General features: G+C 32.3%; 3 protein-coding genes across 3 annotated transcripts; 2 read left to right on the top strand and 1 right to left on the bottom strand.

Moving 5' to 3' along the window:
• Nucleotides 1-2,089: 2,089 nt before the first annotated feature.
• Nucleotides 2,090-3,696, bottom strand: LOC131171102 (protein FAR1-RELATED SEQUENCE 5-like). Its single transcript, XM_058130554.1, has 4 exons — nucleotides 3,206-3,696; nucleotides 3,011-3,123; nucleotides 2,820-2,944; nucleotides 2,090-2,686 (listed from the first exon to the last, which is right to left on the bottom strand). The coding sequence occupies exons 1-4, from the start codon at nucleotides 3,694-3,696 to the stop codon at nucleotides 2,090-2,092; spliced, it is 1,326 nt and encodes a 441-aa protein (XP_057986537.1).
• Nucleotides 3,697-18,982: 15,286 nt separating this feature from the next.
• Nucleotides 18,983-23,075, top strand: LOC110633211 (uncharacterized). Its single transcript, XM_021781719.2, has 5 exons — nucleotides 18,983-19,292; nucleotides 20,623-20,761; nucleotides 20,935-20,966; nucleotides 21,706-21,792; nucleotides 22,373-23,075. Exons 1-5 carry the CDS (start codon nucleotides 19,056-19,058, stop codon nucleotides 22,511-22,513), a joined length of 636 nt encoding a protein of 211 aa, XP_021637411.2. The 5' UTR covers nucleotides 18,983-19,055; the 3' UTR covers nucleotides 22,514-23,075.
• A 155-nt stretch (nucleotides 23,076-23,230) lies between these two features.
• On the top strand, nucleotides 23,231-25,026 carry LOC110633210 (caffeic acid 3-O-methyltransferase). The gene is made up of 4 exons (XM_021781718.2): nucleotides 23,231-23,761; nucleotides 23,849-24,159; nucleotides 24,362-24,426; nucleotides 24,527-25,026. Exons 1-4 carry the CDS (start codon nucleotides 23,331-23,333, stop codon nucleotides 24,833-24,835), a joined length of 1,116 nt encoding a protein of 371 aa, XP_021637410.2. The 5' UTR covers nucleotides 23,231-23,330; the 3' UTR covers nucleotides 24,836-25,026.
• The last annotated feature ends 3 nt before the right edge of the window (nucleotides 25,027-25,029 follow it).

The following is a 25,029-nucleotide window of genomic DNA, read 5'->3' as shown; positions in this document are numbered from 1 at the left end:
TTGTGCCATTTAGCACTGTCCTTTTTTTTAATGGCTTTATAGTGTGTCCTCTTAGTCAATTTGTCTTTTTGGATTTATTTTCCTTTCTTAGATTAAAAAATAAAGAAATGGAAAGAAAATAAATTAATTAGGGGGCGTGCATGTGCGGTAATTTGTCCATACAGCATGGTTTCCGAAGCAAGAGACACAGCTATTAGAGCCAAAGTCATCGCATGTGCCGAGGAAAGAAACCAAGAAAATTATTTCAAACAAAGAAAAAGTGAACATGACTTGAATGATTATTTTTACATTTTTATATGTTGATGGGGTGCATGTCTTTACTAGTCTTCTCTATTGAAATAAATCTCCCTATATCATTTTTTTAATTCACGAAATTTTGTTACAAGAGGTTCTTAAAAATTTAAAATTAAAAAAATAAATTGAGTTTAATTCACTCTAAAAGTCTCAAGGAGAACATATTTAGAATATGAATATCTGAAGATAAAATTTATAGACAAACACATTTATAAGTAATTCAATCTGATATCATATTTAAGAAAATAAATTAAATCTAATTATATCTTAAAAGTTAACTTAAGATGATAAAATTTTTTCAAAATCTTATATATAATATAAATATTTTATTTTAAATTAATGAGAAATAATATTTAATTATTATTATGTGTTATCATAAATAATAAACACTTAATTATTAAAATATTAATTGGAACTCACATAATATTAATTATGGTGGGTAGCTCAAGGAAAGCATGGGAACTCTCATCCTATTTACTCAAGTAGTTGTTAGATAGAAGAGAGATAATGAAAATTCAAATTATACTCTGTCTCTTGACATCTCTTCCATTCAAAATTTTAATAAGGATAGTTATGTCATTTTATAAGCATTTGTGCTATTTGTGCCACAACATTTGTGCCATTTAGCCTTTGTCAGACCATGGCTATGATTATAATCCAGAAATGTAATCTCAACTTAACAAGAAAAATGATCTTACACGAGTTATAATAAATTATATAATATGCTACGTCTTGCTTACATAAGAAGCAGAAGCAGACTAAAATTAGCTAACTAATTTTGATAAGTTATAAACGCAACTCTGACTATTTCATAAGATAAGTTGTAATAAAATTTAAAAAATTGCTATTACATTGATGATACTATTCTAATTTCTTAACTTGATTCCATTGTAATGCTTAGTAGTATAATGGGTTCCTTAATGCCTAATACTATGATGGCTTGGTATAGTTCCACCGACAATCGGATTAATTACGACATCGCAACATTTCCTTGTGTTTGGTACGGTGTTTGGCTATTATCACGCCCAACCTTTACATGTAAAAGGACACAAGTTACATGAAATATCTAAAAAAAAATGAAATAAATAACATTAGTACTGATTTAAAAATATATATATATACCTGCTCAGCAATATTCGAGTTAATATTGTTTCTTGGTGACCTCTCGCTGCCCTTCCTCTGTTTCTATTCCTACCAGAATTTGATCATTTATTGATCTCCCTTAGTGATCTGTGCCTGTTTATTAGTGGCCGTACAAGACTACGAGTCAAATGTGTATTAAGTATAACTCTTTCATTTTCTTCATTTTCATCAACATTGTTAGTGTCAATAGTAACCTGTGCATTACTGGTAGGAGCAATCATTCCATCATTCCAGCTCAATAAATCCCGCTTCAATTCAGCCAACCATTGTTTCACAAATTTGATCTTATTGTCATCGTAAGCCAAATCGGATGCTTCTTGAAATAACCTCTCCATCTCCCTGTATTTCTCAAACTCCTCTGTCATATGTGGGTACCCTCCGTGAAAAAACTTTTACTATGGACACGATTAACATCTTTTCTCCATCGCCTAAGCAAATATCGTTCGTTGATGAACTTTATGTCTTTGAGTGACATCAACCTCATGATATGGCAGCACAATATTCCTTTTGATTGAATTTCTTACAATTGCAGTGAAATATTGGCCATTTTCCACTGTACTCTACATCATAAACAAACTCCCTCTGAAACGGTTGTTGATTATGGATTTCTCCATAATTTTATGTCTCTCAATTCACTGGCTCATTATCCGCTTCACGCCTTCCCTCTTGATTGGCTGAATGACATGGCAATACCACATTCGTTTAATCTCCTCTTGAGCGAGCTTGAATATTGAATTAGTAAATGCCTTTTGAAATATTGTTCCCATTTAAAAGCAGATATGCAATTTACAAGCTGTGTTTTTGATTTGAAATCGACATAGAACTCCTTTTCATTCTTGTCACACATAGCAATCTCATCTTGCTCCACAAATTGCTTTAGTGTGCTCATTGAGTTAACATACCCATCAAAATAGGCATGCATGCTCTCACTCCTATGAGTCGAAACCATTCCAGCCCAAAATGTGTGATTGAGATAAATTGGAACCCAATACTCCCTATCAACATATAGTTTGGAAAGCCATTCATTTCTTTCCAACCCATGCTTCACCACAAACTCATTCCAATTTCTCTCAAACATCTCGATGGTTAAGCTATCATATATTACAGCTTTAAACTCAAGGCATGCACTATCATAATCAGTAACACCCTTAAACTTCTCAGGTACCTTGCATAATATATGCCACAAGCAAAATCTGTGTCTAGTATTAGGCATTACCTCCCTAATGGCTTTCCTCATGCTCGCATTGATCTGTAAGAATAGAATTAGGATGAACATCTTCCATTGCTTCAAGCCACGTCATGAACAACCACTTAAAAGTGTTTACATCTTCATGTGAGATCAAGGCGCATCCTAATAAAATAGATTGCCCATGATGATTTACTCCAACAATGGTGGCAAATGGCAACTTGTATCGATTAACAAGGTAAGTAGTGTCAAAACTAACAACATCATTGAATTCCTCGTGCGGCTCTACTACGAGGATGAACCCATAGAACATTTGAAAGCCTGGAATCATCATCAAGATCAAATGAATAGAAAAACTCAGGATCGTTTCGTTGCATTCTCACAAACAACTTACGTATAGCCTCAGCATCACCATCACCAAGTCGTAGCCTCCTCTTTCGCTCAATGAAGTTTCACAATCCTTTGACAAGCGACTTAAATTTTCTGGTCCACCGCTTGAACTTCAAGCAACCTAATGCTTTTTGGGTCTTATGCCACTATATCGTTTGCCTCAATCTCCTCTTCATATCCATATTCAGTGACCTGTGAGCAACCATCAATCTAGACATAGAAGGTTCCAATTCGTGATTGTGACTTGAAATAACTTTTGAAATCTGCCACATTCCATTTTCTCTTAGGATTGCATTAATCTTTGCAGGACAATTTATCATTTTTGATGATTTCGCACCAATTGCTTTCCTTCCTTTATCGCAACTAATTGTTTGATATTTGCGAGATCCACCCCGTACATTAACTGCTGATCTTTTGAAAACACTAAAACCTTTCAATCTAGCATGTTCTTTATAGAAGTTGAACATAGTGCTGATACAAGGAAATAACATCCCTGTTAGAGGACCTTCTTCAATAGCATTAGTGTTTGCTACTGCTCTAATGCCTCCTTCGTTCATATCTTGATCACCAGCTGATTCATCTTCCTCCACATCTTCAGTGAACAAACTATCATCTTCACTAAAATCAAATATCTCATCAAACAATTGCCTACGATATGACCTTCCCTGACTTAACCCCGCCATAAAAAAATTGAAAAAACTGAGAGAATGAATCAACTTTAAAGGAAAAAACAAAGAATGAAAATATTTTAAGGAAGGCAAAAACAAAGAATGAAAATATTTTAAGGAAGGCAAAAACAAGGAATGCTCATCACTGCTGCATGTGTTAGCTCATATGTGCATGCATTAATGCAGTAGACACACTCATCGAATCATCAGTTCTTGAATGGTGTGCATAGCTGCAAGCAATAATAGCTTGTTGCATGCACGCTTTCCTTTGCATGAGCCATGAAATGAGCTATCTCACCAGCTCCAAGCTTTGAAGCCATTTTTAAATTGTTTCCTCTCTTTCTTTTAAGGGTATAATAGTAAAACTACGTACATTAATACCATTTGAGCCAGCTCAAATTGAGCTATTTAGCAGCACTCTTATGGTTTAATGATATTTATTCTTCAAATGATTGATCAACAATTAATTATATTAATATTAATTATGCTAAATATGACTTAAATTTATTGTTTACTAGTGAATGTACATCCACTTAAAAAATAATAGCTCATCTATTTTTAATCTTCGCATTTAAGTTTTAAATAATGGTTAAAGAAATAATTAAATAATTTTATTTTTATAAAAATATATCAATAATTAATTAAATTATCATGTATCTCATCTAATTACTCTTTATATAAATATTTATTATTTTTAATAAAAATAAAGAGTAAAATATAAAAAAAAAGTTAATACCCTTTAATTTTTTAAATACGATAGATAATTTTAAATAAAAAAAAAATTTAAGTGCGATATATAAAAATAGAAGGAGAGAGTAATTTTCTATTTTATAATTAAATAGCCAATTTTTTTAAAAAAAATTTAGATCAATTTAATTTTGACTCAAATTAGATAAGCAATTTGATGACGAGGCAAAACTTAGTTAGGCTGTATTTAATAATAAAAAAATGTTAAGCATGGACGTAATTGTGCAATTTGAAGTATTAGTTAATGTGGACTTTACATGCTTTTAGTGATTGATGCAATGCTGTTATAATTATAAAAGTTAGGAAAAGGCTTTCAACTTGTTTGAAAATTAAAAATTTGTAAAAATTTAATTTAATTAATTTATTTGTAAAATTTCATATGGTTGTGTAGGAATTTTATTATTATTATTATTATTATTATTATTATTATTATTATTATTATTATTCCAATTTTCAAAGGAAGCCTTTGTGAAAAGCAAAGAAAATTAGTAGGAAGGCCTGGTGTAGTTGAATTCAATGGTCAATATTATGCTATGTGAAACTGTAATGTAGAGGACTAACTAGAGTGATGTTTTTTCAACCCATTCAATTAACATGTCTCTTTCTTGGAAAAGGGAATTGAATTTGCAAGAAATTCTTTTGAACATCACTTCCTTCAATCAGGTTTCCTTGTTAACTTTCCAGGAAAGTTCAATTTTAATTTACGTGTGATGAGGATCGCTTCAAGCTCTAAATTCTGTTTTCCCAAGGTGAATTTCTTTTCCAAGTTCATAAATTGGTCACCTGCGTCCGCATTCTTGTGAATTACAAGCCAGATGAGGACACAGCATATGCATCATGGAAAAAAACAAAAACAAAAACAAAAACAGAAGAGAAGAAATTAATAAGGTACAGAAAATCCAATTTAAATCACATATACCCTGAAGTGTAAATCAAGGGCATGAAGAACTAATTTACATTCCATTTTAACTCAAACTACAATAACAACAGATACAAAGAGAGAAACTTGATCAGCTGCAAATACAACAGGAAAAGAGAGGATAATAGAATCAATCGGAATTCGATGTTTTTGATGGCTGAACCTTGTTTCTGTGAGAGGTACCATTAATTTTGCGGTTGTTCTGATCATCTGAAGCAGAAGCAGAGGTGATAATTGAAGCAATAGAATCAAGCATCATGGTCTTCACCAGCTTCTTTTTTCTTGGAAACACGCTTCCATTCTTGGGTTTGAACCGTGGCTCTATCTCGGATCCGACCATTTCGTCTCTGGTGAGGAACACCTGTTCAACTGAACTCTGCTTTCCCTCCATCTCTGTCCGCCAGTGTCCATTGAATCTCCTAATATATGCAAAAGGGCTCGTCCGTACCGTACGTGGTCCCCCGTTAAGTGAGGGGAGCTTTGGCAAATAGACACTCAATTCAAAGGGGAATCAAGAAGTGAAGTGATATGTGGGGTTTGATTTTGCCTAATGACACTATATTTTCATATTAAGGTAAGTTTAAGAAAAGGAAATCAGAGTACCATGTATAGACATCCTTGACCCATTATATTGTTTTTGTTCAAACCTCAAATCATGCCCATTACTGATATGCAGTATGCCAAAAAGAAAATAATTATAGATGAAATTTAAATTCTGATCTTCACTTCTAAATAGTTTTATATTCTGCCCAATTGAAGGAGAGAATTGTAGAGAAGTTGATAGTAAATGTAGAGAACTCGGTCAAAATCCTTTAGTGCTCACCGAAAGCATAATGATATAAGGATTCATGAGCATTTGACCCAATAAGAAAAGAAAGAAAATCTATGTCATCAATCATCATCACATGCAGTGGAGAGAATTGGAGAACTTTTGGGGGAAGAAAACGAACACGATCACAATTTCCAACCAAAGGGTAACTCATCATGGATGGTAAAAAATGTACACAACATAAAGAATCCAATAATATCTCCCTTATAGATAGGATTGGCAGCGAGTAGGGTACCCGCAAAATTTAAAGTACCCGAATCCGAATCCGTATATTATTTGAGCTACCCGTATTCATTTCAAATCCGAATAAAATATATATTTTAATACCCGAATCCGTCCCGAACCCGATTAATAATACTCGCATGCTACCCGAACCCGACCAAACCCATTAACTTTATTATGCATTTTTCTAAGATTGGATAACCCGAACTTTAACCCACCCGAACCCGAACATTTTAAATTCACTATTTAATAAACAATAAACATAATATTAAATATTAAGCTGTCAAACTTAATACATAATTCAAATAAACTTAATATATAAAACATGACAAAATTGTCATAGTGCATGCCAAATTACATTAAATTAAATCCCTCTCAAAACAAAAACAAATTAAAACACAGATTATAAAAATAAGTTTGAAAAAATAATACTTCTAAAACAACTCATAAAACTCATAAAAACGCAATCTTAAAACTCCGAAAATCCCAACGCATGATGAAATTCTTTCAATACCTTCAAAAATAAATCATAAAAAAAATTAGAATATTACACTTTCTAAAGCAATATATATTGTGTACAACAATTTAAGAAAAAACACATACTCATATTGAAATTGTGAAATACATGCTTCAATCCACATCTTCCTCAACATCACATAAACAACTTGTTTTCTCAATTGAACATGCAACTAAAACATTAAAAGAAAGAAAATAAAATTTTTGAAGCATCAGTTAGTTTTACATTTAAAGTGAAAAACATAAATATTAAAAGAGTTTATAGATGTGATAAATACCTTCAATTTCTACCTATAACCAATTTTGTGAGCACATTAATGCTTCTAAGGTGTCCTCACGGAGCCTACTTTGATAAATATTAACAACTTTGCCACCAGTACTAAAAGTAGACTCAGATGCAACTGTAAACACAGGCACAACTAAGAAATCTCTAGCAATCAGCTGTAATGTGGGATATTTTATCCCATTTGTCCTCCACCAATTAAGAATATCAAATTCTTGCATCCAAAGCAAAATAGGCTCATCAAGATAATGATTTAATTCAGATTTCACATGAACATTGGTAGAGGAAGAGCTAAGAAGGGCAACTAGATTACTCATATTTGGAGTCATAGAAGCCTGAGTTTCTGTCACTTGAGTAGGCAAAATTGAAGTTCCATTAGATTTTGACTTAATTTGAGATTGATAATCAGTGAACAAATTATAACAAGTTGTCTTAACTTGCTCAATCTCACTTCATGCATTCTCACCATAAATCATGGGAAAATAAAACTCCACCACTTTCATCTTATGCCGAGAATCCAATATCACAGCAACAGCTAAAACAATATGAACCACACTCCAATATTTCTCAAACTTCTCAAACATTGTACTAGACATAGCCTTTATAATCTCATCATCAGAATTCATCCATTCTACTATGTTAATTCTCAATTTACAAATTTGAATGAAGTAACAATTAGTTGTTGGATATTTTCTCTTAGAAAACAATTGAGTGATGGCATAAAAATGTTGTAATTTTTCTGCAACCTTGTTTGCAAGTTCCCAATCAAGCTCAGTAGGTACATTAATATAATGTTTTTCCCTAATCCTCAATCTAGGAAAGACATTCTTATATTGAATTGTTGTTTGAAGCATCAAATATGTTGAGTTCCAACGAGTTTTATAATCTAAACTTAACTTTTTCCCATATGAATGCTTTAATTGCTTGGCCACTTCTTCAAAATTTTCAACTCTCTAAGGAGTGGCTGACCAAAATGCTACACGATCCCTAATTCTTGCAAGTGAATGCTCAATAGTGGACAACACATCCTTCACAATAAGATTTAAAATATGCGCACAACACCTCATATGTAATATAGCCCCATCACATAAAAGATCACCATATAATTTTTCAAGAACTATAGAGATCATACCATCATTTGTAGAGCAGTTATCCACTGTGATTGTAGAAATCTTTGTCTCTATATTCCATTTGGTAAAAGTGTCCATCAAATGTCTTGCAAGCTCTTCCTTGGTATGAGGCGTTGGTGCATAAACAAATCTACATATTCACAATGAAACAAATATAAGAAAAATCAATATGTAAAAATATATAATCATTAAGCTTTTAAGAAAGATAAGCAAATTACAGTAAAATGCGATTTTGTAGCACCCAAGTATCATCAATATAATGTGCAGAGATGGACATATAACCTTTCTTTTGATTTGATGTCCACATGTCTGTGGTGATTGCTATTCGACTCTTTAGTTTCTCCAACTGCTTGTATAGTTTCTCATAATTAATATCATAGATATTCAAAATATCTTTCTTAATAGTATTTCGAGAAACTATTTTGAAAAGTGGTTGAAGACTGGCAACAAATTTTCTAAATCCCAAATGTTCAACAATTGAGAGAGAGTACTCATGTAATATGATAGTAGATGCCAACTCTTTTCTTGAAAGCTCTTGATTAAATGTAAAATTCCCAAATTGTATCTTCCCATCATTTTTTCTATCTAAAGAAATTTGTTTTTGCTTCTGTAAACATGCAGATATGTCTTGATTGTTCTTCTTCCCACACTTTTCTATATGATTATGTAAAGACTTGGTGCCATTTTTGCTATTAGCCTGAAGGCTTGACTTGCAATGATGAAAAATTACAAAATCATCCCAATTGCGATTAACCATATCAAAATGATCCCAAACAGAAAATGTCAACTTCCTTTTCTTTCCTGATTAGCTAGTTGGAGGAAGGCTATGGGTGGGATTTTTATTTCCAACAGTCAATTGGATTTGGGTGGGATTGTTTGGTATTACTGGATTATCAGGACTAGTATTATTAGATGATGGGATAGGTACACCCTTAGTTGGCTGAGAAACAGAGGGAGTACCTTTACAACTATTAGATGGTTGAGTAGTAGATGCAGCGTCACTACTAGCATAATAACTCATCTCAAAATACCCTAAACACAAATAATAAAAGCAAAAAAACAATGTTAATAAATCATAATTATAATATTGCTACAATATCATGAAAATTATAAAATCTAATAACCCAAAACCCAATTGCAGTATATCTTAGTACTAATTACTAATGCATTTGTAAACTATGATTGATGTCCTATATAAATAACAAAGCATTTCTCTTTGTACAAATCCATAAGAAACATATACTTGTACTAATGTGAAAGCACTCACTGCCTTAAAATTGGATTAAAAAGACATATCAATGATTTTCATCAAAATGACAAACACAAATTAAAAAAAAAATTACAATAAAAAAGAAACTTCATCCCCATTCTCTCTTCCAACTTAATTTCTATAAAATGACCAGATACGCTCATTTAACACGTGATAACAATCATATAAGCTCAATTCAAAAATGTTGGCTTCAACCACTAAATTGCATTTGCATCCAGTTACACTTTGTTAAGTCTACTCATACATTAACTTCTAATTAAACTATCTCAATTAGAAAAGGAAATTGAAAACCTAAACTTTCATAACCACAAGCACACACAAATGTTGCTTTCATTCTGATGCATCTTGCTCGTATATTCAATAAAGCATAGTGCACTTTCTTCTAAAGTTGAAGATAAATCTTTCAGAAGTACTAGTTCTTATCTATTAACCCTTAAATATGTGAAAGAACTATCTTCTTTTGTTTTATATGGTTTCTGTGTTAGTGAATACATCTTTTGCTTTGATTTGCATATGCATTTGCTGAAGCCTATGTTAATGCATGATCAGTATTACAATAATGATGATTTGCATCTGTTGTTTTGTCTAAATGAAGTATTTTCTTCAAAAACTTTATTGTGACTTTATTTTATTGTTCACATCCAGTTTTATAGAAAAATATGGTACTCATGTGGTCGTTGGTGTCAAAATGGGGGGAAGGGATATAGTATATGTGAAGCAGACATATACTGATCAGCAGCACTTATCGCCTCTTGAACCTGTTGATGTACAAAAAAAATTAAAAGACATGGCAGACAAGCTATTCGTAGATGGAACTGGACAGAATATCTCGGAAAAGGTTTGAGAAGAGCCTGTTTGACTTCTATTCTTGAATTCACATGTGTGCAATTCAAGCTACATTAAGGCTTTATTTGTTTCACAGAAAATAACTTGTATGTGGAAAATACATTGTAGGAAAACATTTTATTAGAGATTGACTTATTTTCTATTATTTGGTGGTAATACTGAAAATATTTTCAAATGTATTTTTGGTGTTTGGAGTACATTGGATAATGTTAATTTTCTTTTAAGATATAAGGCAATGAAAATGTTTGGACTGATGGTAGCTTCGTAGTTTCTATTTTATTGAGGAAGTTATTTTCCCTATAAAAGGCTTAGTTTTCTCTTTGACCAATTCTCCGAAACACCTTAGATGCTAGAAAATGATTTTTAGGAAAACATTTTGGATGAAACAAACAGATGCTAAAAGTGATTTGTTTATTCAACAATAATTTTTATGTATTTTGGAAGAAATATTCTAATATGCATGAACACGCTTTACAACTATCTTAAATTCTATTATGCTTTTACTCCAGTTTGTCAAGGATCATGGATTGACTTTCACAGACCAGTTTTTGTCCAGCTCTTATTACCATACAGAGGTAACTATACTAGCTACTCAATAATTTGTGTAAATGTCACGTGATTACCTTTTCTATGTAGTTGCTTGGCTTATCCAGTGGTTGTTTAGTCAATTCTACTTAGCTTTCATCATAACTAACTTTACTTTAAGAAGCTTATGCCTATATCATGGAAAACAACCTTCAAAATTCAAAATCCACTCTCAACAATCTAAAATCCTATAAAACACAGCTACTAATAGCACAATAAAAGAACCGTGAGCATCAATAGAAAGCTATTCTTGAGCTAAAAGAAGAAAAGCAAGTTAAGCTTAACAACTGCTTGCATGGATCAAAATCAAGCATGAACAGATCAAATGTTGAAGTCACAGTAACTCCAGCTTATGAATTAAAAATATAGGCCGTAAACTCACCTATGAGGATTGAGTGTAGAGCAGTAGAGCTTGAGGGCATTGTGTGTAGCAGTGAGAGATTAAGCGAGACTGTGAGAGGTTAAGCGAGACAGAGGCAGTAGTAATAGAGAGATCGAGTGAGAGGTTGAGGAGCCGACTGACATAAACAGAGAGATTGAGCAAGAGGTTGAGGCGTCGAGCGACAGAGGCGACCATTTTGCTCTGCGACAGAGGCATTATCGAAAGGTGAGAGGTGGGAGAATCGTGGGTTCTAGAGGTTACACACTTACTCTTTTTGTTAAGCGGCGGCAGAATGAAAGTGAAGGAAGAAGAGATAATGTCATTTAGGTTAGGCTTTGTGAAGTTATTTTCAAAACGACGTCGTTTTATAGTAATCAATAAAAATTTTTCTATTAATTAATTATGATATTAAAACTTAATAAAGATAATCAATTAATCTTGCTTAACTCTAAAAGTTTAAAAATAAAAAGTTTTTAAATTATTTTTACATTAATATGATGTAATTTATCATAATTATTTAAAAATTGAATTTTAAATTATTTTTAATTAAATAAAAATTATTAATAAAAATTATATTATAATTTAATATATCATTCATCAATTATAATTTAACATATCGTTGAAAGGGTTTAGATAGTTATGAGAAAGTAATGATAGTTTGAGAGAGAGAGTAATAAATTAATAATACATGCAATAAAAAATATATATATGTGTGTATGTTACAAAAGGTAGAATATAATAATATTTATACTGGTCCATATCACAGGAGCATTGCCCCTGCACCCCCAAACAGATCAGTGGTGGGCTTCGGGCTCGGGCTTATCGACCTGTACCATCCGCTACCACCACTGATCTCACTTTTTATCCTTATCAGCTCGCAACGTTAAACTTTCGGATCAGATCACAATTCGGGTCATAAAGACATATTAAAATTTCAAGCCACATAAAAATAACAATATATATATATATAACGATAGAAGAGGAGAGAGATGATGCATATATGAAGTAATGATAAATATAGAGATAAAGAGATTGATAGTATTAGTAATATAAAAGAGGTAGAGAGAGAGAGAGAGAGAGTAATAATACATACAAAGAAATAAATATATAACTAGGAGGGGAGACAGAGGATACAAATAGAAAGAAATGATATATTAAGATAAAGAGATTAATGGTATTAGTAATATGAGTGAGTGAGAGAGAGAGAGAGAATAACAATAAATTTATAAAGAGGGACAAAGTATTAAGTATATAATTAATTATAAATATATAGATAATAATAAGAGAAAGAGATAAGTGAAAGATTTCATAAAATATTGTAAGAGCAGGGGCATAAGGCGAAATATCATCCACTAGAATTATATAAAATACACTAGGTAATGCCCAGGAAAGATGGTGGAGTCATAATGGTCTCACTTAAGTACCACCTCCTTAGACAACATTTCCTAGACATGCATTATATACAATCCTAATATAATTAAACCACTGGTAAGTACCGTCTTCCCATAACACTATCACGGTACTAAGGATTTATGCCACGAAGGCATAGATAGACAAAAGTCGACACCAGGGTAATAACCGAGACATATTCAGTGTTTCTTCCGGGGGTCATGGATGACAACTTACTCCTTGCAGAGTTTCCACAATCATTATTACTATAGCCCAATGTCTAGGTTCAGAATAGTGGGTATGTAAGGGGAAGGTATTAGGTACTCTGTACGCCTAGTCTAACCTTGTTAATTTGAGTGTCAGTCCTCTACTAATGTTTCTAGAAGTCATGTTTATTATTTCTTTATTAAACTTTATCCTAAAAATACAATTCTAATCTTACACACGCAAGTAATTCACAAAAGGGTTATTGTTTATAAACAATTTTCATGCACTAGTAATTCCTATCTATGGGGTTGCTAATTATTTAAATGATATTTATCAGATGACTAAAATTAACTTATTATTGAGAATTTAATTTATAAACAAATTCAATTTCAAATAACCATAAGTTTCTATTAAACCTAATTAATTAAATTTTCACTAAGTTGCCCTAAGGATAATTAAACTAAATTAATTATGTACATGTGTAATTTATTCTAATATCACATAAGGCCCAAACAATCACAACCTAATAAAGATTTCTAACATGCAAATTTATTTTATAATTATCAAGTATTAAATTAAATTTATTTTACATGCCAATGTTAGTTTAATTTATAAACAAAATTAATTTTAATTTACTGAATACTTATTTAAATTAATTACATGCAAAAGTCAGTTAAATTAAAAATAAAGTTAATTTTAATTTACCAAATAAAAATCCTATTATTACTATATTTTCATGCCAACAATTATTTTAGGAGTTTAGGGCTACTTACTTATTGATAATTACAGTTGCCATTGGGGCAAGCTACCCTTAAAAAATAGCCTTCTCTTCTAGTATGACAATGATATTTCTGGCTTACTCCCGTTTAGCTCCATGTAAGCTCCATTCAAATGCTCTCTTTGGTACTTACCTTAGGACTACTTACCAATTTTGTTTGTAATAAGAAACTAAAGAAAATAAAGGAAATAAAGAAAATAAGAAAATACTAATAACAATTTACATTAGATCCTAATTCTAGTCTCCTAAAGAGATTAAAATTCCTAATCAATTACAACTACCTAATAGTCTAAGTCTTCTAACATGATCCAAATACTTCATAACACCTCTTGAATTAAAAGAACACAGAAAAATAGATCAAATATCAATTAAAACCCAAGAAAATACAAGAACATACATAAACATACTATTTTCAAATTCTGGTAGATTGATAGTAGCAAGAAATCTGATTTTTTAAAAATAGTTAGACATGCCTAAAAATCATGAAAAAATTATAGATGACAGCCAACACATCATACAAGAATATAAAATTTATAAACCAAACAAAACCCTAGCCGAATGATCTACACAAACCGTAATTTTTTCCAGTGACAGAATAGCACTACTTTTTTATAAAATTCATAACTCATCAACCACAATAGATATGAATGCGAAACAAATTGAAAAAGATTCATAAGATTCTGAAATTAATTTTAGATGTTAGATTCACACAAAAATATTAACAAACAAGGGAGATATGGGCTTCAAAAGTCGGGTATGCTGCAAATCGGATTTTGCAGAAACCCTAACTTCAAATAGCCATAACTTATAAAATATAAAAGTTTTTTTAGTAATTCTTAAGCCTAAAATTAATAGAATTTTGTGAAGAATATGAATATAATTTTACTAAAATTTTTATAGATTTAGAAAATAACAAAAAATAATAAAAACATGAGAGAAAAAAAATAGAATATGTACATAGTTGTTTATCCCCTTAAATTAAACATGATTACATGATCCATATGAACATGCAAGATAAATTAAAAGACAAAGAGTATTAAATTAAATATAACGTGGCATAAATCTTGAAAAGAAAATAACAAAAATCAACCTTCAAGAAATCTTGCATGAAAATCTTCTTGAATAAAAGAAAAGAAAAGAAATAAGAAAGAACTAAAAGAGTTTCTAAATATCTCTAAATTTTCTATAGCTCTAAGGTATCTCTAAATAGCCCTAAATATTCCTAAATCTTTCTCCCCTCTCTTTTTTTTCCTCCAGTAGGATATTTATAGGATTTTGGGAGAGAGGTGTAATAGGGTTTGGAATTCTAAGATGATAAGGTTCAGATAACTTAAAAAACTGTGGTTGCAAAATTTGGGTGAGACTGAGATATGGGTGTGGTGTTTAAACCAATAGGAAGAGAGGGAAAAGGGGGCGACACCAATAGGGAGCGAGGAAAAGGTGTGGTAGGATTTGGAGTTGTAGTGTGATAAGGTTCAGATAACTTAAACAAATGGATTGAGGAATTTGGGTGAGACTAGGACATGGGTAAGGTGTTCCAACCAATAGAAAGAGAGAGAAAGGAGGTGGTACCAATAGGGAGTGAAGAAGAGAGTGGGGCCAAGGGGGAGAGAGATATTTTCTTATATTAATTTTCAGAAAATAAATTCAATGAGTTATATTTAAAATTCCTAACTAAACTTTCTTAGACCCATTCGGCCCAATTAAACTTAATTAGATCTATTTAAGAACTACCCAGATTAAATTTAACAAAAAAAAATTTTATTTAAATTTAATTAAATTAATTTCTCAAAAAAAAATATTATTATTTTTTTTTCAAGATCATGCCACGGAATTGATAATTCATCTCCATGCCTCTAATTACATCTTACAGTCATGTAATTTTTTATCATCGGATTTTTCACAGCCTCAATGCATATACTCATCACAAAATAAGTTTCTACAAATATTAGTTTAAAATATTTAGAGAACTTTTAAAAATTGTATTCATTTAATTTAATTCATCAATGTTCAAATTATATAATATAAACTATTATTAGTATGCAAAAATATATAACTTTTTTTTAATTTAACAATGATAATATAAATTTTGATGTTTAAAAATATATATACAATATAATTCTTATATAAAAAATATGAAGGTTATATATATAAATACACATACATAAATAACAAATGTGAGATGTAACTTAGTAGTAAGCTATGGTCCTTACACCTTTAGAGGTCTAAGGTTCAAGTCCTACTAAAGGCACTCATAATAATATTTTTCCACTTTTACGGGTAATAAAATCAGGTATCCGTGGGTATCCTAAATCCGCATGGCTAAACGGGTTTAGTATGTGGGTACTCATGGGTAACCTTAACCCGTTACCCATTTAGCTAAGCGGGTTCGGGTAGCTGATATTTAGGGTTCAGAATTCGAACCCTACCCAAACTCGTAATAGATAATTTTTTCTAAACCCAAACCCACCTAAATCCGAATAAAATAATCCCGAACCAGTCCCATTAGGATTTAGGCGGGTCGGGTACCCTTGAAAACCCGCCTGCCTGCCATCCCTACTTACAGAAACCTCATGCTATAGCATGCTCCTAAACCTCTCGAGGGGTAGGTTCGGTTGCCCGATCGATTGACCCATGTGGCCCGAGCCCTCACATGGTTCAAACAAGTTTCCTGAGACGGTTACCCAAGGACCCTGGGTATCCTTTGCTTACCCTTATACTCTAATAGGAGTTCAATCAATATCTATATAAAGGTTGTCAGGTATGTTTCTCCATCTTGTTCTATTAATTCCATCTTAGTTCTCTTTACTAATTTAAGCATGGGAGAGATTACTCAAGTTAATTCACTCAATGTTCTTTTGTGTTGCAAGTGTAGCACTCTATTACTTTGCCTAGCAGCACAACACTTGCATTGTTCACCTGCAATCCCGTTTTCATGGTTTAGGTTGCTCTTATTTCGCTTGCTACTAGTACGAGAATCATTTTTGCTTTCTTTTCCTCTTGTTACTAAAATGTTTTAATTCATTAGATTGTCTTTTACCTGCCCATAATTTCAACAATAATTTAAAAAATTAAATTATTTAGAATATTCGGATTTACACCTATTTTCAATTCACGAAAACTTCATAACAACATCACTTCATTAGTTAAAAAATCCACAACTAGTAGAAGAATAAAGTATTCACTTTTAATGAATCCTCTCTGATTATGAAAGCCAAAAGTTCGCTCAATTTCACTTGTGATTAAGGACAGTATATTAATTACTCTTTAAATTCAATATATTCATATCAAATTGTTGGTGTAATATGATTTTAATTGTATGCAGGGTGCAAAGATTAATTTGGCTTCATAATGTTTCTTCTCATTATGAATATTATTTCTCATTTATTTCATCTAATTAATGTATATCTGTTGAAGATTATATATGGCATATGGATTAAAGGCAATACCTTCACATTAAACATAAATTAATGAAAAATACTAGTGGTTCTTCTCTTTTTCTTACCCAATATTTTTGCATAAACTTACTATTATTAAAGTAATTAATGGAAGCCAAGGTTAAAAATATAACAACACTTGAAATATGGACCACAAATATATTTATAATTTGATCTTATCTTCATTTGCAATTCCATTTATTAAATTAGTGAATCAAAGTAGGGGATCATAATGTTTTCACGCTATGATATGATGGACCAAATTTAATAAAATGCCTCAATCTCTCTATTTTTTTTTAGTATAATTAATTTTAATTAAAATTTAAATTTAAGGAGTTCATAATTTTAAATACGATTCTAATATCACTGAATTAAAACTTATTGATATAATAATTTTTGTTAATATATTTGTAAGTACTCAATTTCACATTTGAAAAAAAAAAAAGGTACATGTTAAAAAGAAGTCAACAAATATGAAGAAGAGTAAGCAGGAGCTTTCCGATTTGCAGTGATGGGTTGGATGATTTTCTTGTCTCGATTGAACTAACCCATTTTCTTCAAATGATGATGGAATGAAATCATCCAATTGCATCTTATTTAGGTGATGTATGTCAAGTGTCCTCGCAATCTTTGCCAAAATCTTAATTATATGAATTTGGATATTAAAATATATAAATAATCAAAATTTCTTTTTCATTGATGTCAACAAGGTCAAAGATAAATGTAATTATGTCTCTCTTTTATGCTAATATTCAAAAACTACAAGATTAAGACTTAAGAGCAATTAAATGAGTACTTAATCTATGATTAAGTCAAAGAATGCATGCATTAATCATGGGTCCCAAAGCCCTTTTATGACAATTAATAAAAATTTAAAAAAAGGAAATGAAAATTGCTGCCCTTTCATCATCAAGCATTTACATGATAGTTATGCCCTCATTGTCTTATACCCACTCAATAAAATAATTACAAATAAATCCCATAATTAAAACGTTTATATTTTAGATTCCGTTTCTCGTATTTTTTAGTATTTAGAGTGTTAGAAAAAATATAATTATTATTATATGCTAAAATTAGGGAAAAAAAATCAAAGTTACTTAAATTTATATTTTGAGTTTGTGTTAATTTGGTGTGATTGAGGATGAAAAGATTAGAAATATTATACACATGAAAAAAAAAAAATAAATATATTTAATATATATATATTATTTTTTATAATTATGTAAAATTTATTTTTTATATTATAAAAAATATTTATTTTTTATATAAAATTTATTTTATATATTATAAAAAATATCTATTTTCTTTGTAGAGAGAAAATATTATTTTTTAATTCTTTCTATGCGTATAATAATCGGCCCATGAAAAGAGGATAAATTGCAGATGTGATGTGGGATATGGTGGTTGTGAGCCCGCAAGGACCAGATTTGACATTTGAATACCATGTGGGAGAATTCTATGCACATAGCTAGACTTTTTCCTTGTGAACATCACCAGATAAACTCTAATGTTCTATAGACCATAGGCACTGCTCATTGGATTTCTCCTTGTTTGTTTGCCTCATAGTCATTGTCATAGACCCACATGCAATATTGTGTTTGGAAAATGCTATCTTAAATGGATTTTATTAAATAATTTGCCTTGATCTGTCATCGAAGCCTATTTATTTTTCAGAGTTGGGCCGGACCTTTTCAGTTGTTTTAAGATTGGGCCCAAACAATAAGAATGCCTTGGGCTTATAATGGGCCCATCCGAATCTGACCGGCAAGAATCCTGGCTAAGTCCTTCGACTTCGACAGAGAAGAGCTGAGGGTTCGCGCAGAGAAAGCGAGAGATGAAGCTAACATGGAAGAAGGACAATAAGAGCAAGAAACGCTCTCTGGCAGCCATATCGAAGTACCCAAATCTCCCTTTTGATCAGCAAGACCCTGGAGATTCTATAGAGATTGGTAGTAAGGATGAGGAGCATAGTAATAGCGAGCTGGTGGTTGCCTCTCACGAGCCCTTGAATTCAGAATCCGATAGGCATCTTGCTGAGTCCTTTCAAGCCCAAGGGAATAAGCTAGCTGAGGTATTTTCCAGATTCCTCTCTCTCCCAAACCCTCCACTGCTAACGTAGTTGTATGCTGAAAAATGTAAATTTGGTCGAGTCTTGAAAGGGGCATTCATATATAGCATGAAACCTCTGCAATTGGTGAATTTTTTGATTGGAATTAGTTGCTTGGGAAACTTTATTGAAAAATTAATTAACATTACTATTGTTTAGGAATGTATCAGAGAACACATAGAATGAACATTTACACAAGAAGCTGTCCTCCCAAAATTTCTGACCTAAGTATTGAAATCAAGGTTCAAATTGTCTTTTAAATTCTTCTTGAGCTTCATACCTGATGTGTCAATTAGGTACTTTTATTGCTTGCGTAATTTAATGATTCAATGTGAAAATTGTCTGGGAAATTGCGCAAGGAGAAGCAATGTCCTCTCTACCTCCGAAGTACACAACAAGATTGAGAGAGGAAAGGGCTGAGAATCCCTAACAATTTGCTTGCTCTAGATCTTCTCTGTTATATATTTGTCTACAAACATCTTCACCTTACCCATTTATTCAAAAGGAAATTCAAATAATAATTGTAAAGTGGGTTCTCCTGTAGATTTTGGCCTGTCTTCTTCCTCATAAATCCATCTTGAAATCCTCAAAATGAAATGAAAGAAGCCAATATATATGATGCAGGTTTTCTTGTTGGGAGTTTCTAAAAACTAGCTTTAAGCTATTGCAATAATGTGTTCAATTGTTATTCTGCAACAAAAGTTTTGCCATATTTATCCAAGGTTATGAAGTTATGAAAATTTTAATTGTGGTTCTGGTTCCCTTAACATCAAATTGGCATAAGTCTGTATAAATTGTTCCAAGTATATGGAAAGCATATGACAGCAGGATAAATCTCATTTTGGTTAGGATTCCTTGTATCATTTGTAATATATCCTGACTAAGCTTCCCTGTTGTTGTGGTACATAGCCGTATTTTTTGTGGAATTATGTATTCAATTGCTAATATTTTTCCCTTTGAATTGGTTTTTTAAAAGATCTTCCTCCATCGCCTCAAGCAATTGTTTTTCTTTTATTTTCTTGGTCAATCAGCTCTGAAAATTTGGTTGTCAGATTTCCCTTGCTGTTAAGCTTGATGGTTACATATTGTGTTTGCTCATGTCTGTATCTGTTAATGGCTTAGAAGTACACATATTATGTGCATATGCATTTCTTCTTGTACTGTGCCCATTAATTTCCAAGGCAAAGAGTAGATTTTCTGAATGGATTGCCATCTCTCAAACACACATCCTTGCTAAAAATAGCATTTTACTAATTTGATACAATTTGTTTTCTGATGGACATCTGTTTTAAAGGATGGAAAATACCGTGAAGCACTTGGGAAGTGGGAGGCTGCTCTTAATTTGATGCCTGAAAGTGCTGTCTTACACGAACAAAAGGCACAAGTTTTACTTGAAATTGGAGACGCATGGAATGCATTGAAGGCTGCGACTCGTATGTGTTATTGTTGATTCCATCATTTTCTATTTTATTTACGCATTTAAGAAAGCTTTGTTGCGGCTTGGTTGTTTTACAAATAGATGCTGATTGTTGATTTTTTTTTCCCATTTTAATGAAAAATCTAATCTTTATAACTTTAATAGACTTACTTTGATTTTAATTGATAGGAGCTACTGAGTTGGAACCTTCCTGGGCTGAGGTACAACTATTCTATGCTCATATTTTTTTTTATAGATCTACATGTGTTATATCATATATGTATATCAAATGCAGCATGGTGTCTTATTTGTTTTCAAATGATAGTCCCACTTTAAAATAATAGTCCCTCAATTAGTTCATTAATTGAATGGTTTATTAATTTTAGATTCTATAGAACTTCAGTTTTTGTCAGTACACAACATTTAGTTGCAAAATGAAATGCAACATGTATAATTTTCAACTCCTAAAGATTTCTTGCAATATTCGTCATTACACAAACTTGCTCATTAAGCCCATCTACAAGCAGAAGTAACTCAATTTGACTAAGCCACACTCTTAAACTAAGCTGTTTTATAAGCTACGCTTGATGTTTATCTGCTTTTTGGACACATCCTCTTCTCTCTGCTATTTCACTTCTTTTCTTTTAGAAAATTACTCTTTTATCTTTCCCTTTCTTTCTAACTTGCATGTAACCTTTATTTTTCATGGCTAAACTACTTCTTCGCTGTATCTTAACTTGTTTGTGGGGGAGCTTGTGGAGTTGCTTGAAATCTGAACTGGTTGGCAGACTGATGTGTTAAATGCAGTCCCAGCTAATGATTTAGCTAGACACTGGGAAATTTTGTATCATTATTCTCATAAATTAATTCATCTCAATCTTAGGGTAATTCTAGTGAAATTGAAGAATGTAGTTGTTTTGGCTTATGCCATAGTTGTTTCTTGCATTGTGATTATTTCAGGCATGGATCACCCTTGGTAGAGCACAGTTAAACTTTGGGGAACCTGATAGTGCCATTGAAAGCTTTGACAAAGCATTAGCCATAAAGGTATATTTATAATTTCTTGGAAGCTTTTATGGTTTCCCTTTTGTTATGTGACCCTTTTGTGTCTGGCCTTTGGACTTGGAACATGTGCTTTTCATACTTTCACAAGATTAATGGTGTAATGCCCGACCTTTGTTGATAACACCAAGAAAATAGCCTGGCCCAAGAATTAAGATAATTAGGTTGCGTGGACTTTGCTCATTATTCTTGCTGGCACATTGGCTGTGCAGAAAAAAAAAAAAATTTCTAGTGTTGAAACAAAGGATCTTAACTTAACTTCTTGAAACAGAGAAGGGGGAAAATAGAGCCTGAACAATCTAGTATCTCAGTTACATGGCATTTTTATTTTCTCAGTTGTTTGGAGAAGCAGAATGATCAAGGATCTTCTAAAATTCAAATATTTTATTATCTTGTGTCTATGTTTTTCCTCTCAGGCCATTAGGAGGTATTCTTTATGGGGCCCCAGTCTGGCATCTTCATGCGATTTATCTCCTAGTGATGTGATTAGCTCCTAGAGTTTAACCCTTTGTGTGTTAGCATTGCATAATTTTATTTTGTGCTTAAGTTAGTGCTCCATCTGCAGCCTTATTCTGAGGAGGCTAAAGACGACAGGCAGACTGCACTTCTTCTTGTAAAGAGGCGGAAGCAGCTTCATTCATCAGGCTTGAACACTGATAAAAGTCGTTTTGTGGTTGGTGACAAGGCTGAGAGTTCTGAAAATTAAGTCAAAGTACTCAAAGCAGTAGTTCAATGCTCAAGCACAATGTAAAGATTTTGGCACCTGTAAAATATGAGAGAGAAGGAAACTGGTTGAAAAAGGTATTTTAGATTATTCATACTGGATGGCAGAAATGGAGTAATGTATTGTTATTTTGGTTATATAGAAATGCTGCTTGAAAGTTTTTACACATTCACAATATGGAGGTCTGGACGAATTATAAACGTTTTGGGGCAGAAAGGTTAGCCTGGCGCAAGGTCTTCTACAAAAGAAAATGAGCAACAGGGTCCAGGAGGCTTCTTAAGGGGGTCTATTTCCATGAGGCATGCCTTGCAGGAAATTAACAATTATGTGGTTAGATTGTATTCTTTCTGGAAATTAATGCAACAATGGATTTGAAATATGAAGACACAAGTGTGTTTTAAGCATTCTCTTCACAAAAATATATGTATAGATTTTAGAAGAAAAGAAAAGCCCTTGTGCCTAGCAAATATTAGGTGAACATCTACAGTTGTTGATGTACTTATATTTATCTCTTCAAACATAAAAGACAAGAATTTAACAAGAATATTCAAGTCCCATGGTGTTTGATATTTGATGAGAATTGCTAAAATCCAATAGTTTAGAGATGGACAGAAAATTTGAAAGGGTCGTCATCGTGTCAATGACCTCTCCATCACAACCTAGCCTCAGAATAATCTTTAGGGTTAAGTAAATCCTTGTTCACACGTTGGGTTTTCCCACTACAATGATACCAACATGAGCTGTGAGGTTGTCAGGAGAAGTTAAAATAATGATCCCTAGTTCTCTTAAATCCCCGTAAATGCAACTTTTACTTGCATTAGTCTCAGTTATGGCTCAGCATGATAAAGAAGAAGATAAAGCAGGAAAGCTGGCCATTCGGCTAGCAAATGCTGTGGTTCTTCCTATGGTACTAAAGTCAGCTATCGAGCTCAACATCATTGCCATCATCTCCACTGCCACAATCGGTGGGGAGTACCTCTCACCGTCTCAGATTGCAGCTCTGATCCCCTCAAAGAACCCGGATGCAGCAATCGTTGTGGATCGGATGTTGCGCCTCCTTGCAAGCTACGACATAATCAAGTGCTTTCTCCACACCAAAGAGCATGGACATGTTGAAAGATTGTATGGTGCAGGACCCATATGCGAGTTCCTTACTAGGAATCAAGATAGAGAAGGGTCTATCGCTCCTCTGTTTTTGCTGCACCACGATGAGATCTTCATGAAGAGTTGGTACTTTCTTTTTCTATATTAACTTTGTGCATATCCTTAGTTTCTTTCAAATGGTTGATACTCTTTCTCATGATTACCTGTTATCAGGTTCCACTTGAACGATACAATACTTGAAGGTGGGATCCCATTCAACAAAGCCTACGGAATGACAGCATTTGAATACCAAGGGATTGATCAAAGGTTCAACAGGGTATTCAACCAAGCTATGTCAAACCATACCACTTTATTCATGAATAAGATTCTTGATGTTTACAAAGGATTTGAGGACCTCCATGTTTTAGTGGATGTGGGAGGTGGTATTGGAGTTCCTCTTAACATCATCACTTCTAAGTATCCTCACATTAAGGGCATCAATTATGATTTGCCCCATGTATTAGCCGATGCTCCTTCATACCCAGGTATTAATTATTTTGTGACTAAGTAGTTAACAATCATAACAAATTTTATATATAGCTTGTGTAGATTTTTACATGATCTCTTAACTTTTATGTGATTCATATTTTTATTAATAGACTGTTAATTTTACTACTTGGTAAATATATAGGTAAACAAATTAAACAGAGTGATTAACTTCTGAAGATATATTATGATATGTTGTAGATGTGGATCATGTTGGGGGGGATATGTTTGTGAGTGTACCTAAGGGAGATGCTATTTTCATGAAGGTAAGCCTTTTCAATTGAAGTCACGACCAAAAACTATCAATCAAAGATGCTATGCAGCTTCAATTGATGTCTTCTGTTGTTTTGTTTGCCAATTGCGCAGTGGATTCTCCATGATTGGAGTGATGAGCATTGCTTGAAACTTCTCAACAACTGTTGGGATGCTCTTCCTAGCAATGGTAAGGTGATCATTGCGGAAGCAATTCTTCCTGTAAAACCAGAGAATATCACTTCTTCACATATTGTCTATGAGGAAGATTTACTCATGTTAGCTCATAATCCTGGAGGTAAAGAGAGGAGCCAAAAAGAATTTGAGGCATTAGCTCTGAAATCTGGTTTTTCTGGCTTTCAAGTCGTATGCTGTGCTTACAACATGTGGATTGTGGAGTTTCACAAAGGATCTTATGCCTAAGCTACGTTCTTCTGCTCCTGCATTATAAAGATGTCTTGTTTCTTTGTATCAACGAAAATGGCAGGTGTAAAGGAGTCATAATAATATTTGGGGGAAAAAAAACAACATAACTGTTTGTTGTTTATGTTGACAATTTAGTAAATGTTAAGCAAAATAGGACAAAATATAATAAATTTTAATTAGTCTACAAATTT

Source organism: Hevea brasiliensis, chromosome 12 (assembly GCF_030052815.1).
Source record: "Hevea brasiliensis isolate MT/VB/25A 57/8 chromosome 12, ASM3005281v1, whole genome shotgun sequence".
Taxonomy (NCBI): Eukaryota; Viridiplantae; Streptophyta; class Magnoliopsida; order Malpighiales; family Euphorbiaceae; genus Hevea; species Hevea brasiliensis.
Note: the sequence above shows the minus strand (reverse complement) of the source record. Positions and strands in the feature narration are given on the sequence as shown.

Bases quoted from the DNA above. Each gene is read 5' to 3' on its own strand.
- LOC131171102 (XM_058130554.1), bottom strand. From the start codon at position 3,696: ATGGCGGGGTTAAGTCAGGGAAGGTCATATCGTAGGCAATTGTTTGAT. The intron at 3,124-3,205 runs GTCACTGAATAT...GGTTGCTTGAAG, and splicing joins AGATTGATGGTTGCTCACAG to TTCAAGCGGTGGACCAGAAA. The intron at 2,687-2,819 runs GTAAATCATCAT...CTATTCTTACAG, and splicing joins CATTTGCCACCATTGTTGGA to ATCAATGCGAGCATGAGGAA.
- LOC110633211 (XM_021781719.2), top strand. From the start codon at position 19,056: ATGAAGCTAACATGGAAGAAGGACAATAAGAGCAAGAAACGCTCTCTG. The intron at 19,293-20,622 runs GTATTTTCCAGA...TCTGTTTTAAAG, and splicing joins AAGGGAATAAGCTAGCTGAG to GATGGAAAATACCGTGAAGC. The intron at 21,793-22,372 runs GTATATTTATAA...CTCCATCTGCAG, and splicing joins ACAAAGCATTAGCCATAAAG to CCTTATTCTGAGGAGGCTAA.
- LOC110633210 (XM_021781718.2), top strand. From the start codon at position 23,331: ATGCAACTTTTACTTGCATTAGTCTCAGTTATGGCTCAGCATGATAAA. The intron at 23,762-23,848 runs GTACTTTCTTTT...ACCTGTTATCAG, and splicing joins GAGATCTTCATGAAGAGTTG to GTTCCACTTGAACGATACAA. The intron at 24,160-24,361 runs GTATTAATTATT...GATATGTTGTAG, and splicing joins CGATGCTCCTTCATACCCAG to ATGTGGATCATGTTGGGGGG.